The sequence below is a fragment of the Coregonus clupeaformis genome, chromosome 10 (assembly GCF_020615455.1).
Source record: "Coregonus clupeaformis isolate EN_2021a chromosome 10, ASM2061545v1, whole genome shotgun sequence".
Lineage (NCBI taxonomy): Eukaryota > Metazoa > Chordata > Actinopteri > Salmoniformes > Salmonidae > Coregonus > Coregonus clupeaformis.
Window position 1 is genome coordinate 62,424,869 of NC_059201.1, and position 18,497 is coordinate 62,443,365.

The window sequence follows — 18,497 nt, forward strand, 5'->3', positions numbered from 1 at the left end:
TATCTGGAGCATCTTGGCAGTACAAAGAAGTATGAAAGGGGTAATACACAGAGACAGAACTAAATTGACCAAGACTGCCAGACGTTTTATCTAGTCTTGGGTGATTTCTTTTGAACTCCATGTCAATGAAGAGTGCTGAGAATTCATTGCTGTCTGAATGGTAGAAACCTTTATTTAGGCCCAGTGAACCCCAGGAGCATATCGCTGCTGAGTGGATGAATGAATTAAGCCCCTGTTTCCTGGCGCACCAATCGAAAGCCCCAAAATACTAATGAGCTAAGCCCCGCTGTAGTCAGACACTATCAATCAACCGCCACCTGCACTCCCACTGTCCCCCTCCACTACTTTACATAGAAATTACACACCAAAAAGCATCCCTTTTAATGCAACTATATTCTAGGCACATTTAATATGTGACAACGTTTAGATGCAGGAAATCAGATCTGGTAAATGAGGATGACAGTGAGGTTGGTGGATGATGGTGATTAGCCCATGGTGATGGGATTCAAAGCCACTGAACACCTACGACCCAATTACACACATGGGGACAAAGACTGAAAAACAACAACAAGAGAAACGGACATCCACAGCCAGTCTCTAGTCTATGAGAATAAAGATGAAGTCCAGCCAGGATGCCACTACTGTAGCCTAGCCTATGTGTGGTGTCAAAACAGTCACTTTGGTGGCAGCTAATGGAGACTGATGACCGGATGGCTGGTTGACGGTTGGCTCCGGGAGCTGCGACATTGAGAGCGGCCCGATCAAAGCTTCATCTGAAGGCTACACGGTAATTCGGCAGTGATGAGCCCTGTTGAGGTAAATGCATTTGGATGCGGGTAGTTGTGGCAGGCAGATGTGGCAGGTAGTATCATCCGTCTCTGACGTGTCTTTCAATGAGGTTTCACACAGATGGGAGTCGCCAAAACCACCAGCCTTATCTCCGGCAGTCGCATCCAAACCATTCCTTACTTCAAAGACAGAACCAAAATGTCAGTCCGGTTTCCAAATCTACCAAATCGGGTGGGAACCGGTCCGAGGCACATATCAGAACGCTAAAAAAAGAACTTTAAAAGCCCAGTCAGTATCAGATTTCTCACACAAAAAAAAACATGCCAAACTAATTTACTGAACAAACATTATCTTACTGTGTAAACAACGAGATTACACATTGGTTTGTTTTTGTGCCTCAAAGTTATGTATATTTTCATATGAGCGCGCCAGCTTAGAGATTCAAAGGAATTAACATTTTCTGGACATTATTTATTTAACATATTAATTCACACCTGCCTTTGATATGTCTCTCGCCTTTTCAAGACAGGGGGGCCCTTCCTCTCCACACTCACAGCTGTTTGATGTTGCATTCTAGGGAAGGTTTTTTTCTTCCATAAATCCTCATTTAATATTAATACCTCTCTATTCAATCTGCTAATAGGGCCACCGCTCACCTGACTAGAATATCTAAAGCTACCGAGGGAAGAATTGAGCCCTTACAGGTTCACGAAAAGACAGCTGAAAGTGTTAGTTTTTCACAGTCCAATCTGCAGTATTCTCAAGGGAATACACTGAAATTGTAAGTAGTTAGTCCAATATGTATGTTGCCAAGGGAATATACACTGAAATGATCGGTAGAGTGTGAACAGTCACCAATGCGTGCCAGGTATAGCTGATGTGCTTTTTCATCTAACAGGATGTAATTTACATACCATAGAAGATTGAGTTGAATCTGTTCACTAAAAGGTTAATTCTACAGATAAATCATCATGTTAACTTGTTGATTCTACTTATGCATATTCACTACTCCTCTTCACTTTAAGAGCAGAGATCTTATCTAAATTAACAAGTTAATTCTTAGTTTCTTTTCTGTTCCTTTTTTCTATCTGGCTTTATTCATGACACAATCCAGTATTGTACTGTAGTAAATCCTGTAACCAATAGCAGGAACTCTACCCATTTTGTGTGCAACCACACCATTGTGGTAAACCTTTTTCCAGTTGTTTAATGTTGTCAGGTGGTTGTCGGCAGGTAGCGGCGGAAGCGGGCAGCTAGAATTCTCAGTTTGTCCTGGGCAACAGCGAGCTGCATGTTTAATAACATCTAGGGGGAATGTCAATTACACATGTAAGATTGATTAGACTTTCTGGCCTTCCCCAGAGGGGCCATCTCTCTCTCTCACTCCCTTCTCTCGCTCTCTGTCCATCTCCATCCCTCTTTCTCTCACTCTCCATCTTTCTATCTACCCCTCTCACTCTATCTATCGATGTTTCTCTCTCTCTGTCTCTCTCTCAAACACACACACACACACACACGGCCTTCAGTTTAGCTGGAGAAATATTGTCTGGACTTAATTAACCAGTGCAATATAAAAATAGGGTGAAAAAAAGAAACAGAATATATGTTCTCTATAATAGCATTGTCATTTCTCAGCCCACGATTAAAAAGAAGCTCTGAGCAGAAGCTGATACAGAGCCAAGTCACGTAAAGAAGGGAACGTATAGACGTTAATGCACAGTAATGCCATCTGGTAAAGCACTCCTCTAGGTCATCCATTGTAATCTAGTAAAAGAAAAGGAAAACAGAGAACTTTGCCATTCGTTTTTTGGTTTTGAATCTGAACGTCCCTTGTATGTCGGTTTTTGAGAGCGTAAGTGGGGCAAAAACAAGGTTTATCTCGAGTTTGATTTTGTCGCTGTGCCCCTAGACGGCGCCAGACATAACCAGCCTCTTATTGAAAAGAGAAACACATGTCGGCTGATGGTTCCTAAGGAGAGCAAACGCCATTCTAAATTTTTTGGGGCTGGGTTACCATTCCCCCCTCCTCCCCTGTCTCTGTCTCCTTGCTAACTCTGGACCTGATCAATAGACTGGAGCCAGTCATCTCATCCCACCTCATCTCTTTCACCCCGTCTGCCTCCCCAGCATTTCTCCATTGAAAAAAAAATCATTTTTATCTTCGCTTTCAGCCGTACTCCTCTGGGTTACAGATTGCCTGGGATTCAATTTGTGCCACATACAATTCTGCACCTGATCAGTGCGGAGATGGGCCTAGATGGGACTGTCTGGCTGCCTAAAGAGGACCTCCGACTGTCTTTCAATAGCTGCCAACAATCATCCTTGTCAATCTGAATGGCTAAAGGGGACACGAGCTGCTACGAGCTCCGAGGAAACTACTAATGTGGATACACTCTGTGCACAGCGATTCATCCCAATTCATTCCTATGTGCCTGAGATTAAGAGGAGAGAGAAGAAGACGAACAGGGCAGCTGAACGCTGAACTCATTCTGGCATCTTGATGCAGGGCCTATGTGTCAGGAGGAGTGTGTTGCCTCTCTGTGTGTTGCAACACAACCTATTCAATAAACGTTCATCTTGTATTTTTCATCCGTCTCGATCTCGCTGTAGCTGTTTACTGAAGGGGCATAATGATCAGATTTGGATTCATGCAGCTGTTGCCGTGGATTGCTTACAAAGCTGACGTTCAAATGCCTTATCTCGCAACCGGGGGAAATGTTGTTAGATGGATGTATAAAACGTTCAATATTTCGATGTGATTAGCAAGATAGACGTGGAAATGTGGCTTGATGTATCAAATGTTCCTCATACTGTGTCAAATGTCCAACATTTCAATGGGATTAGCACGATGTGTGGTATGAACGGTCCCGATATTCAACCATCCTCCTACTGGAAGTTGTAACCTCTACTATTTCTGTTCAGGTCTGGTTAAAGGACAAACTCCACTTACTGGCGCTATGAACATGAGTGGTTCAATTCACAGCCAAAGTGGCTAGGCCTTGAATGTGAAACTCAACAGTTACAATCAAATCTGAAATGAGAAATATTACATCTGACAAAACTGATCTAATATGAAAACTCTGCACTGGGCCCATTCTATTCCATATGGAGAGCAGAGACGAAAGTACACAGAAGATAATCAACTCAATAACATGGCAATCAAGGAAATCAACCACTTGAGATACACAAAATGCATTTTCTGCTTCCCTACTCAAGTAATTGTAAGAATATGATGCCACCAATTATTCATATTTTCCGTGCCTTTTTGCAGTTTTGAAGCAGGTGTGGACATCAACAGTATCCACATGTGAACACATGATAACTTGTGAAAACAGGATAACTTTTCTACCGGAAGTCAAAAGGGTTTCTGTTTTAAAGTAGTCTAAGCTGATGCATGACACCAACCATAACACCCATCACAACATATATACATATTACTATTTCCTACTCATTGACAAGTAATTTAGCCTTTTCCTGAAACACCTGCAGAAGGAAAAACCTGATTCATTATTCAGTCATTCTTATAAACCCCTTCCATATTTGAGTCATCCTCAGACGTCTGCATACTCTTCAGTATATACATAAATCATATATATCCAAACAGTGATGAATTCTCACAGAACCTGATCCATGATCGTGTTCCACCTTGAAGCCAGGCCTTTGCACCACGCTTCAATGTACCTCTAATGGCATGGCCCTGCTAAGCACACCTCTCCTCTCTCCCACACAGCACACACAAACACACACCAACACACACTCAGACAGGCAGCCATCTCCTCAATCACCATCACTCCCATCATCATGTCCATCGCCGTCTGCCTCAGTGTGTGTGTGTGTGTATGTGTGCCTCTGTGTGCATGCGTGTGCGCATGAGATGGCTTTAAATAATGCCACCACTCAGCAGGAGAGGGGAACCAGAAGAGTGGTGGGAGGATAATATGCCATTACCACAAACACCTGCCTGGTATGTGATGTGTCACTGGATATTATGAAGAGGGAATCCATCCAGATGTGTGATGTGATGAGAGGGAGAATTAGCACTTGTATGACTGCACCACTGACTGTTATTTGAGTGCGAGTTAGTTATCCAAATGAATCAACATTTGTCAAAAGGTAAACTAGGAGTACTTTCAAAAAGGAATATGACACATGTTTTGTTGTTCATTTCAGCTGAATTGGCTAGCGCAAACAAATTGGCACTTTGTGGTTGATAAAATACTTTCTTATCTATTATCAACACTATAAAATCTATAAACATATTACAAATGAATGGGTTTGAATTAAATAATATATTGTATAGTTAACGACAGATAAGATAGATAAGTATATTTTATTTTACAGCAGTAACGTGCTCCAATGGCTTCCCATCCCTGCTGTCCAACATCTTGACACCAAACCATGCATGTAAAACACAATTATTTCACCTACAATCCACTGGAAAGAACATATAATTACACTGATAAACCTTGAAATTGAACCACATCTATTTACACCCAAGCTCTCAGCAAGCAACATCTACCAGTTGGCTTTTACTTGATTCAATCTCTATTGGTAAATTACTAATCTACTACACTTAACACTATACGGACCTGGAATATTGTCCAGGGCAAGCAAACGTGAAAGAAAATATGATTGAGACAGGATCCAACAGTGAGTGCGAGTGGAGGAGGGTGGGAGACAGGGGAAGGGCACTTACTGAAATGAAGTGTGCACTCCTGAGGCCTCCGATGGTGGGATTAGTGTGCTACCCAGGTACATTACTTACAAACTTTGTTTTATTATTTGTCCATGTATGCAGAGTCTGGGGCTCTATAACAAAAAGGAAAGCTGACGCTTTCAATATCGCTACTAGATTTTGTTTAGCTTTCCAACTCAGGCAGTCTTTATTATTTGTGAATAATTCCTCTGGGAGTTGTCTGAGAAAGAAAAGCGAGAAGCGAAGAGCAAAACTGGGCATGGGGGGTTTTGTTTACAGGCAAACGAGGGAGGGCTGTGTTAGCCAGACCGGTAAATAAACGCTGGTTAGTGCACTGTGACGGCCTCCGCAGGCCCGCCGCCAGATCAGTGCCTGACCCAGCACATACCTGCGGCTCAATTATCCCAGACAGACATCAGAGTTAACTCTCCTACCAGGGGTGGGTGGTGGTGGGGGGGGGGGACAGAGCTTGGGAAGTGTTCTCTAGTAAGATAGTAGGCCAATCATATGGCATTGATACAGTAGTTATCACAAGATAGTATGTCTGTCTACACGACTGAATATTAGTGTGTACCACAACCACCAAATTCAACTGTTGAATGTAGCAAAGTATGACAAATATTTGTATCTGTTATAGAATATGACCAGATATTTACCTGCATGACTCCATCCCTCCATCACTTAATCCACCACTGTCTCTTGGGCTATTATGAGAAGGCACATTCCTTCATATTCCAATCTGGCACACACACACAGCATATGGGATCATGAATCCCCTGAACTATGTAAATGCACAATAGGTTAGATATACAGCAGCAGCAGCACACATCCCATATAACGACACAAAGACAGACACTTCCATTTCCGCTCCATGACGCATCGTCAACTCATCTGTTTATTAGTGTGTACCACAACCACCAAATTCAACTGTTGAATGTAGCACAGTATGACAAATATTTGTATATGTTATAGAATATGACCAGATATTTACCAGTTGCTCAGTACTATCATTAGCCCCTTAGCCACTGTAGTTCGGAGGGAATCCCATTGCAATGCAAGTAAATGTGTTTCTATGACTACTTTCTTCGGGGGATAATTGAAAGAGTGGATTGCACTGCGCCTTTGTTAGGCTGCTGTTATTGTTGTTCGTATTCAAGTGATATAACTCTGTGACTCACTGTTTTGTACATGGGAGTTGGGGTGTGAGGAGTGGGAATACAGGAACAGCACAGTTGGTGGTGCAGGATAATAATAAAGTGCCAAATGAATGGAAAGAAATAGCAACAGCAAACACAAACTCCTCTCTGACCATTTCTGGCAGGGCCAATGAATATGTAATAGTACATTTGAATGGTTGTATTCTCTTGTTTAACTGCAGTGGCCCTGATTGTGTGGGTCTGTCAGTTTAGCATCATTTAAATTGCCTGTTTGATTTTCAGCCATCTTGGATAACAGGTTGTAAATTTGCTTGGTTTAACATGACTAGCTACGTCGTGGCCACTACTACAAGCGGGACCCATTGACACCGTCAAATTGTTGGAAAACAAGCAAATTATGGAACATTTGATGAGGTAGAAAAACATCAGAGATGTTAGTTTGAAAGAGGACTGTTTCTCTTTTTTTTGCTGTAAATGTGCCACCACTGCTGTACGAGACGACTGCTGTACAGAACCATAAATAGATTCCCTCAACACATAGGAACAGCCAGAGTGAGACCGTCGTCAAACCGAGACAGCTGGTGTGAGCTGGTTTCTCACAACACACTTCACTACAAACTATATGTGATCAACTCACTCACTAATTGGCTACAAAAACGTTTGATTTTCTACTTCTTTTCAGCTCAAGAAGAAACTTCTCTGACAAACGCTTTTGTTTCGAAGTATGTTTGATCATTGTGTGGCTAAGAACTCGTTTCATTTTCAGTAAGGGTTTTGTCATTGTCTTGAGTTGTCAAAGACTCTAGAAAGAACTGCCTCAACTGGGAAAATGGAATCTGAGTATGGCTCCTGGATTGGTTCAAGTCTGGCTTTGGTTCTGGTTCTATTGATTCTGTTTTTATGACTCAGACCTGGGTTCATGGAGTCCTAGATGGGCGGGGTTGGCACTTTTGGGACTATTCCATTGGTTCCATTGCGCCAGGCAAGCTCAATCAAGCACAGTTGAAGTATTTGACAGAAAACAAATACTATTTAAACCCAGATCTGCTATGACTAAAGTGAAGACGTTTCTGAGCAATATCCGATACTGAGGAGTACTGTGGCAAAATGAATTCAAGGATGAAGCTTCAACGCTATGTTGGCCCAATGTCAAATGGACCCCTAAGCCCTACACCCTATGCACTTGTGAAGATCCGAGAGGATTTGATTGGTGTAAGCAATATGGTTAAAACGTACACCTAACCTATCAGATCTCCACAAGTGCGTAAGGCGATTGGCTTAGGGGTCGATTCAGGATTGGGCAGTTGACTTCCATACCACTCAATCCATATTAACACCCATGATGCATGTGGGCACATTCTACATCTTCCGAGGCAGTCCAAAGCTGCGGAGTAAACTTGTTACATGAATTGATTATGTCAGGCTGCAACTTGTTATCTTGAGTGACAAGCAAAGTACTTAATGCCCTGACATTTCAATAATGTAAATATGCAGTCTCCTGACACACTTTTATGTGCATGCAAGCAATATGCCATTGCCACATATCCCCCGATGGGACTCCGGCGTTTTGCTGTAACCTTTCCATGAGATTTAAAATCCCAAGCCTGTCCCAACGTCTCTCCTAACAATGATCAGAATGCACAAATTATATCAGCTGCTTTTTGACACAGACATTTCCATAATTGAACTAGATAGAAAACTTTTTTCATTTTTTTTTTCATCTTACTGGATATGATCAGATGAATCATCCATCATCTACATGTAAAATCATACAGTATTTAATACACACAGAGAGAGAGAGAGAGAGAGAGAGAGAGAGAGAGAGAGAGAGAGAGAGAGAGAGAGAGAGAGAGAGAGAGAGAGAGAGAGAGACCCAGACCTCCCATCTCTTCTACTGCATGCCTCCATCCCTCCATCACTTAATCCACCACTGTCTCTTGGGCTATTATGAGAAGGCACATTCCTTCATATTCTAATCTGGCACACACACACAGCATATGGGATCATTAATCCCCTGAACTATGTAAATGCCCAATAGGTTAGATATACAGCAGCAGCAGCAGCACACATCCCATATAACGACACAAAGACAGACACTTCCATTTCTGCTCCATGACGCATCGTCAACTCATCTGTTTATTTGCACTTGTGCTCAGATGGGAAAAATCTAAGAGGCTCTATCTATTTCTGCATACAGCAACAACTCTACATATTTAATGCAGGGGACCTATTCTTGCTCATTAGAAAGTTGCTTGCGTCACAAGTGAAAAGAGAGGGGGGAATTGTTTTACAGTTGCACACAATTAGAACCCAATCTATTCATATCACAAAATAGCACAGGTTCCGTGTGGCTATATGGTGGTGATGATGCTGGGCAATTCCATGGTAACAGAATCAGATTTTTCTATGAAAATGTATGTCAAACAAAAAACATTAATTTCAAAGTTTAACAAACCATACAACTCTATGCACAAGGACTACTTTTAACAATTTACACTGAACATTTTGCAAAAACACATTTACTGGATGAACTGTGCAGATGCAACGTTTTGGTAACAGAATTTTGGTAAAATCTCCCATCGTTTTTTTTGTGTCCACATTTTCCAAAGAAATCGTAAATGCTGCTCTGAATTAAGATTCAACGATGTCTGCAGAAAGAATGGGGTGTCAGCATGACACATTGACTTGAATTTATACCCGGTAACGGAATTACGGTAACGGAATATCATCATGGGTCCCTGATCTGTACTACACAGAAATGCATAATTATGGCTACGAATGTCATTCTCTTCCTGGTGATGTATCGTAAATAGGTACACAAAGGTATAATATGCAGTATCCTCCTTTGCATATTTGGGTATTACTCTACATACTGGCCATTACAGTGAGGGAAAAAAGTATTTGATCCCCTGCTGATTTTGTACGTTTGCCCACTGACAAAGAAATGATCAGTCTATCATTTTAATGGTAGGTTTATTTGAACAGTGAGAGACAGAATAACAAAAACAAAATCCAGAAAAACGCATGTCAAAAATGTTATAAATTGATTTGCATTTTAATGAGGGAAATAAGTATTTGACCCCCTCTCAATCAGAAAGATTTCTGGCTCCCAGGTGTCTTTTATACAGGTAACGAGCTGAGATTAGGAGCACACTCTTAAAGGGAGTGCTTCTAATCTCAGCTTGTTACCTGTATAAAAGACACCTGCCCACAGAAGCAATCAATAAATCAGATTCCAAACTCTCCACCATGGCCAAGACCAAAGAGCTCTCCAAGGATGTCAGGGACAAGATTGTAGACCTATACAAGGCTGGATTGGGCTACAAGACCATCGCCAAGCAGTTTGGTGAGAAGGTGACAACAGTTGGTGCGATTATTCGCAATATGGAAGAAACACAAAAGAACTGTCAATCTCCCTTGGCCTGGGGCTCCATGCAAGATCTCACCTCGTGGAGTTGCAATGATCATGAGAACGGTGAGGAATCAGCCCAGAACTACACGGGAGGATCTTGTCAATGATCTCAAGGCAGCTGGGACCATAGTGACCACGAAAACAATTGCTAACACACTACGCCGTCAAGGACTGAAATCCTGCAGCGCCCGCAAGGTCCCCCTGCTCAAGAAAGCACATATGCAGGGCCGTCTGAAGTTTGCCAATGAACATCTGAATGATTCAGAGGAGATCTGGGTGAAAGTGTTGTGGTCAGATGAGACCAAAATGGAGCTCTTTCGCATCAACTCAACTCGCCGTGTTTGGAGGAGGAGGAATGCTGCCTATGACCCCAAGAACACCATCCCCACCGTCAAACATGGAGGTGGAAACATTATGCTTTAGGGGTGTTTTTCTGTTAAGGGGACAGGACAACTTCACCGCATCAAAGGGACGATGGACGGGGCCATGTACCGTCAAATCTTGGGTGAGAACCTCCTTCCCTCAGCCAGGGCATTGAAAATGGGTCGTGGATGGGTATTCCAGCAGGATAATGACCCAAAACACACGGCCAAGGCAACAAAGGAGTGGCTCAAGAAGAAGCACATTAATGTCCTGGAGTGGCCTAGCCAATCTCCAGACCTTAATACCATAGAAAATCTGTGGAGGGAGCTGAAGGTTCGAGTTGCCAAACGTCAGGCTCGAAACCTTAATGACTTGGAGAAGATCTGCAAAGAGGAGTGGGACAAAATCCCTTCTGAGATGTGTGCAAACCTGGTAGCCAACTACAAGAAACGTCTGACCTCTGTGATTGCCAAAAAGGGTTTTGCCACCAAGTACTAAGTCATGTTTTGCAGAGGGGTCAAATACTTATTTCCCTCATTAAAATGCAAATCAATTTATAACATTTTTGACATGCGTTTTTCTGGATTTTCGTGTTGTTATTCTGTCTCTCACTGTTCAAATAAACCTACCATTAAAATTATAGACTGATCATGTCTTTGTCAGTGGGCAAACTTACAAAATCAGCAGGGGATCAAATACTTTTTTCCCTCACTGTATGTTTATGAGCTCTTCCCCCAAATAAGACCAAATATGGTTGATCCAGACCAGACAAAATCTGAACCAATCATAGATGTCTACGTTTCACAAGTTTGGACATCAAAGTTCAGCACAGTAGAGTACAGCACAGAACAGTAGAGTTCATTACACTACAGTATAGTTCAGTACAGTACAGTATAGAGTAGGGTTCAGTACAGTAGAGTTCAGTACAGTATAGAGTAGGGTTAAGTACAGTATAGAGTAGGGTTCAGTACAGTATAGAGTAGGGTTCAGTACAGTAGAGTTCAGTACATTTACATTTGACATTTTAGTCATTTAGCAGACGCTCTTATCCAGAGCGACTTACAGTTAGTGAGTGCATACATTTTCATACTGGCCCCCCGTGGGAATCGAACCCACAACCCTGGCGTTGCAAACGCCATGCTCTACCAACTGAGCTACACGGGGTAGAATAGAGTAGAGTGTGTTAGCGCTGGGTAGGAACAAAAATGTGCACCACTGTGTATTTGGAAACCCTTGACAAGAGACTAGAATGACTATTTAACTACTCAACAGAAGAAATAGGTCATACATTTTGGTGTATTTGATATCCCCCACCTCAAGTGTATAAGGTCAAACTTTGGAAGTTGGTTTTTCAAGCCACCTCAGAAACACCTGGAGGCATGGGGGACCTCATTTCTGCCATGACTAACTGGGGGCATGAGAGCTGGTGATGTGTTGAAATGAAATCAGTTTCGTTACAGACAGGACTAAGTGTGGGTAATGAGGAATTGGGTCAGACAGATTCCCTCTGAAACGCATGGGGAAACTGTCTCGGATACGCAAATGCTGAGGTGATTGTGTTAACTGTCTGTGAGTGTCTTTGCCATGATTTGTTCAGATGATTGTTCAATCACTTGATGATATCACTTAACAACAAAAGAGATGCATGTCGAATAGGCTTTGGCAATTATACTGGGGATGAACAGCACGCACACTGTTGCCTCGGAATGAATCCTGCCAATCCCACACTCTATGCGCGCTACATCACACGCACGCACACACGGACGCACGCACGCACGCACACACATACACCTTTAGTAGGCCTAAGTTATTGGCAATTTCACCAAAGTCAAACTGATGGCTACATTTTCTCTCCATTGATGCGCTGCATGAATTCGCACATAGACCAAATATTATTTTAAAACCACTGAACAAGTATTCACTTACACTGCTATTTTGCCCAGACCAGTGCACCATGGCTTGGTTGTGAGCGGAATCTCCGGTCAATGCGAAGGTTGAACTGGTGAGTTTGAGTTCGTCCTGCCTCGAACTGGCCGCTCTCCTGTCCTCGGTGCTCCATCGCAATTCGGACCGTGTCACTCTGCTGCGCCCAGCCGGTGAGGTGATGCCCTCTCGCGAGTAACTCAGAGGCAGCGTCTCCCTTCTTTGGGGTGATCCGGAGGACTTCACTTTATCATCCCCAATATTAGCTCTCGGGCTGTTCCTACGAACTCGGTGCTTGTGTGAGATGCCGGGAATTAAATCTTCGCGAGCCTTCCCGACATCTGTCTTGCCTGCATGAACGTTCATTTTGAGGTTGGAAACTTTGTACTCACCGCGCCGGGTGAATTCTCTCTGTTTACCACTACCGTAGTGCATTCCTCCACCAAGTAGTGCGGTCTTGGAATGGAGGAGCATGTCAGTATTCCGTTTTCGCCTTGAGTAGATGTATTTCCCCTGGATGCATTCATCAGACCCAGATGCGCATTCAAGCGGTCGAGTTTCGGCACTTGCAGAATTTAAACTCGGTGGAGCAGTTGCCCCGGCTCCATTTCCAATAACTTCCCCTCCGTACCCTGTTGCGAATTCTCGTGTGTCCGTTTTAAGCAGTAATTCCTTAATACGCCCCTTATCTCCCCGCTGACATGATCTGCAAGTTATCTCTGATTTAACCGCTAGAAAGAAAGATATAATTATCAAAAGCAGAAACCAAAAAACGCTAGTGTGCCAGATAGGGCAAATTCTGACCCCCCTCTCCATAGTGAGAAAGATGCTCAGTCTGGATACAAGTCCTTTTTTACTCTCTTCTTCTCTTCCCTTTGTGACTGTTATTGATGTTAAGCAACAGAACTCCTCGCAAGTTGTGGCGCGTCCAATTATTCTGCAGTGTTAAAAAGTGCGATTCGGCGAAGTGGTCCCAGTTGAAGGATTTGATCGAATGCAGCCCTGCGCGCGGGGGGGAGGAGCTGGCAGAATCCAGGGAAAAGATAGGCGAGATTTCTTCTTGCGTCTGTGTGTTTTCCCTTCACCCAGCACGACGCATTAATAATTTCGTAATAAACCATTTGTTTGCATTTATCGTACATCTGTAATAGTCATCTTATTCGCTCTCTCTTTAAATACTATTGCTTATATGATTCTTTGGGGGTGTCAATGTGGGGTGGGGTGAAATTGGAAAATATTAATTAAACTCCAATTACGCATAATGTCACGGATCACATAGACATATTATTTATTAAGCAATCATTAAGATTTAAATACCCTCTATATGGGCATGACAATTAATATAGAATCTATACTTTAGATCACATGTGTTAAACGCATTCCACAGAGGGCCGAGTGTCTGTGGGTTTTCGCTCAACCCTTGTACTTGATTGATGAATTAAGGACACAAATTAGTAATGAACTCCCCTCACCTGGTTGTCTACGTCTTAATTGAAAGGAAACACACAAAAACCCACAGACACGCGGCCCTCCTTGGAATGAGTTTGAAACCCCTGCTTTAGTGGGTTCGATCCCCGGGACCATCCATATGTAAAAATTTATGCACACATGACTGTAAGTCGCTTTGGATAAAAGCGTCTGCTAAATGGCATATTATTATTATTATATTAGATGATCTCTCTACATGTGAGAACATCATAAGCAATGTGAGGTCGTTAATACACTAGCCTACGTGATACATTCAATATCTAAGAGACTCAAGTTCACCTGAGACTTGCTAGAACGTGCCTCCTTGCCAAATTGACGCTGTCAATAATTGTTTTATCTGAAAATGTTTCATAACGTGAGAGATGCCACCAGTGTAGAACACTAGAGTAAACATATAGCCTAGGTACGGTTATCATAATGAGATATTGTTATTTTCTCTTCACACATCAGAAAGAAGAGTATTCCCATTTAAACGGCACAGGTCCCTATAGACTGTGCAAATGGTCAATGTCAGTAACTTAGGGGAAAACACAAACACGCCAGAAATGTAGCTGTTTGTTTTTCTCTTCCTTTTAATGACGTTATACGTTATGTATTATGTATGCGGTAATTGTTATGCTAATGAGCGTTTAAATGCATAGAGGGAAATACAAATGAACACAAACCACCTTGACAGTTTTTTTTCTTCTATTCATACAAAAATAGTTGTTGATACAATAAATGGAAATATAAAAAGATGGATTTTCTTGGCTTTCATCCATGTAACCTATAACATCGATCTCAGATTAAAAACTGATCCAAGGGTAATTTTTAAGGACTTTGTTCAGTGGTAGGCTATCCAATTCCCAATGTGTATTTTTAAAGGTTTCATTCTCCATCATTGGTATAGAATTCCAATATAATTCCCATTGTACTGGAATGTTTATCCTCTAATGGTGGCCTAAAGGGCTAAATCCCCTGACTTCCTACCAGAGACATCAAATATATTAAGTATTGCCTCTCTCGGTGGCACACTGCATTAAGCAGACATTTTGGATTGGATTAATGGTCCTGAGATGGACAGGCCCCACGTGGCAGGAAGACACTTATCAAGCTGTTCTTCCCCCAGTGTGCACACAGGCACACACACATACACACTGAGGCAGACACCAATGGACATGAGGATGGGAGTGATGGTGATTGAGGAGATGGCTGCCTGGCTGAGTGTGTGTGTGTGTGTGTGTGTGTGTGTGTGTGTGTGTGTGTGTGTGTGTGTGTGTGTGCGTACGTGGGTGGGCATGCGTTTCATGTGTGTGTGTATCATGTGCGATTGTGTGTTTCATGTGTGCACGTGTGTGTGTGTGTGTGTGTGTGTGTGTGTGTGTGTGTGTGTGTGTGTGTGTGTGTATGCACCTGCATGTGTGTGATTGGGTGGTACAGTCTCACACACCATCATCTCACATTCAAGTCTGGACACGCCATCCATTCACACAGAATCGATGCCCTGTCAATAGCAGAAATGGATGTCGCGGAATATGATATTCAGACCCTACTTTGTCTGATTTGTACCCAGTTGTAGTGTAGTAGTATGCACTTGGACTATGAATGCACAACAAGGTCAATGAGTCACACAGAAAGAGGGACCGGGAGAGAGGAGTGTACAGTATCGTGACGCATAAGGAGGGTGGTTAGGTATATGATGCCAGCTGATTGAAGATGACTGTAGAGGTGTGTGGAGTGTAGGGGATTCAGACTAGCCTTAGAATATGTTGGGTAAGATTTCTGAAGGGCATATAAGAAACTTCACGGAAGGACTCTTTCAAAAACAAGCAAATGTATGTCTCGTTTGTAACCCAAAATAGTTACATGAAATGTAACTTAGTCACGGAAACCCCTTTTTTAGGCTATAATTGTTATTTCTGGTTAGAAGTTTCTGTGACAGCTGATCAACTGGGCCTCCGTGCTAAACAGATGAAACTATTACTCATACATTTGGGATTCAATTAGTTTTACTGCATCCCTGCATTTCCCTAGTGAAGCTCCCAGGGCCACATTTCCACACCACAGCCACAGATAGCATAAACCCCAGGCTCTGTTAAACAGGCTCGCAACACCAACACAAACAAGTAATTGAAATCGCCAGACACAACCTAGAAAAGCCATGGCTTTTTATATAGTTATCTGCCAAAACATTCCCTTCGTGACAGTAGCTCTCGAACAAGAAAGTTGTCCAATACATGACTTACATATAGGCTGTGTTTAGACAGGCAGCCCAATTCTGATCTTTTTTCCACTAATTGGTCTTTTGACCAACTACATCAGATCCTTTCACATCAGATCTTTTGGTTAAAAGAACAATTAGTGGGGGGGAAATATCAGAATTGGGCTGCCTTTCTAAACGCAACCAAAGGGATCTTTTTCTAAAGGGGTGAGAGGAGAACAAGTGGTGACTGGAATAAAGGGAAAAGGAGGAACTGAAGTCTTGGAAAAAATCGAAAGTCTCCAGCTCCAGGAAAAGCTAGAAAAGACAAGAGATCAAGTGAATGGTTCTTTTCTTTCCACTTTGTGGAGTCTCAAACAGAGAGTTCTATTGAATGGAGATGTTTCCCGTATTATAGCCTTTATTTGGTATTCACCCTCTGTGGGGTTCTGCCGGGTTCAATAGTCGGGTCAGGAGCAATCAGTTGGCAGTGACTCATTGTGAAGAGTTCAACAGCAGAGTTCAACACTTTCAATTTCCACTGTTTTGGGATGTTTGTTTCTAGGAAAGATTAATTGCCCAACCGTCCATCCATAACAATATGAGGTTTCAAACCCAAACTCAGACTTTGGGAGAATCAGAAGCCCAATGGCAATGAATGAAAAGTCACAAAAGTAGGCTTGACCGTGGGTGGTTAAGTTAACACCCATGTTTCCAATTCATGAATCAAATTTCAATTCCTTTCCTCTAAATTGTCTCAGTTTGAGTTGAATCCACCCCAAGGTCTGGTGGATATAGTGAGGCATTGGGACATGGATAAATGGATTATCCGTTTAAACAGAACTGAGAGACACAGGTTTTATGGTAATGAGATATCTCCTCTAATGATCCAAGCCAGAGCTTAGCAATGATGTCATCCAGCTAAAACCAAAAGCCTCAGTCATAAAAGCATTATACATGTACAGTAGCTTTTATAACAAGGACCCACTGAAGCCAGCCAATAGAATATATCGTCAGATAAACTTTTTTGTTCAATGCATAAAACACTTCTTTTTTTTGATTACGTTGTGGAAAGTGATTCTTAATTTTTACATTTTTCACACTGGGTGATCTTGAAGAGAGGTTTTGCCACACTGTGCAATTAGGGAGCGACCCGCTGTACTTGATCAAGCCCTTATTGCACTCTCCTTAATTCACTTACCCTCCAAATTTATGTTTTCATGCAGGGTACTTAATTGGACTATAGAGCTGCTATTGTGAATGGTTGCAGTTATTATCAACAACAAAGAAAGAATGATCTTCCAGAATATTAACAGAGTCGTTTCCCATTCATACACAGTGGTTCCTTTGAGAAGGTTTAGGAAAGAAGGATAATTCACACAGAAAGCTAGAAGCATGAGGGCCCTTGCTCCACTAGGGGCTAACAGGAATAAATCAAGTAAGTCAAATCACACACAAAGCTCGAATACTATAGATTTGTTCCGGCTTTCTAGAAACGCATAACTCCTATTTCTTATAGAGTACTGAATATTCCGTTTATTTAATGTAATTTCCATAAAGGCAGTTTGTGAATGACTTGATGTCTGATTTACTGTTGTTTACGGTAGTTTAGTGAACACACTTAAGCCCTATTGTTCATTTAGTTCAACTTATTACAGTTCAGTTTTATTTAGTTAAACTTATTACAGTTCAGTTTTAATTAGTTCAACTTATTACAGTTCAGTTTTATTTAGTTCAACTTGATACTAAGTGCCCTACTAACAGGAACGAACAAAGGGACTGAAGATGGGCCATTCACAATCAGAAAAAAAATGGTCTGTCAACACAACTCTATACTAATCTCTTTAGTACTCTCATCAACATCATCTGCTGCTGAAAAGTTTTTGGAGGAGCCCAGGTAAGAGAGAGGGAAAACGATCACTCTCAATCCATTTGAGGGATTAGATCAGCGACTACTTTAAAAGCTTTCCCTACCGGGGCTGAAATATTAATATTTTGCTGCAGACTGAACATTACCGGGAGCCTTTGGAGTGAAGCAATGATAATTATTAATGGCTCTTATTTCAGAAGCTCACTGTACTGAAAGTGGAAAGCATAGCCTCAAATTTGGACACACCATTCTACAACAGAACAATCTGTTATGGGATTAAAGTTTTAGATCTGTCACGAGTTGCAAAGCCAGAACCCAGAAGCAGACCAGGACAAGGTAAGTTGAAACGAAGGTGAGTGTTTATTTACAATTCAAGAGTGATGCTGAATAATCCAGGGAACAGAGCGGGCGGCGTTGATTAGTTGTTGGGGGTGCAGTGGTTGATCCCATCATGGGTCGGCAGCCGCCGACCACCAGGCAGAGGTTGGATGAAGGTTCCGGACGGGTGACTGCAGATGGAACAAAACGGAGGTAAGTAAACAACAAGGTGCAAAAACAACAAAACTAACGCTAGGCTCTAAGACTGATACTCTGGTAAACCTACTGTTCATGGCTAACGA

The 18,497-nt window shown here is 42.2% G+C and overlaps 1 protein-coding gene across 3 annotated transcripts in view; it reads right to left on the reverse strand.

The window, feature by feature from the left end:
* The window catches only part of LOC121533082 (VPS10 domain-containing receptor SorCS1), a 166,460-nt gene extending 153,151 nt beyond the window's left edge, over positions 1-13,309 (reverse strand). For all 3 annotated transcript variants that reach the window (XM_045223146.1, XM_045223147.1, XM_045223148.1), the window contains exon 1: positions 12,344-13,309. In XM_045223146.1, the coding sequence (XP_045079081.1) occupies positions 12,344-13,156 (813 nt within the window). In that variant the 5' untranslated portion in view covers positions 13,157-13,309. The remainder of the gene's footprint in view (positions 1-12,343) is intronic.
* Between the last annotated feature and the right edge of the window lie 5,188 nt (positions 13,310-18,497).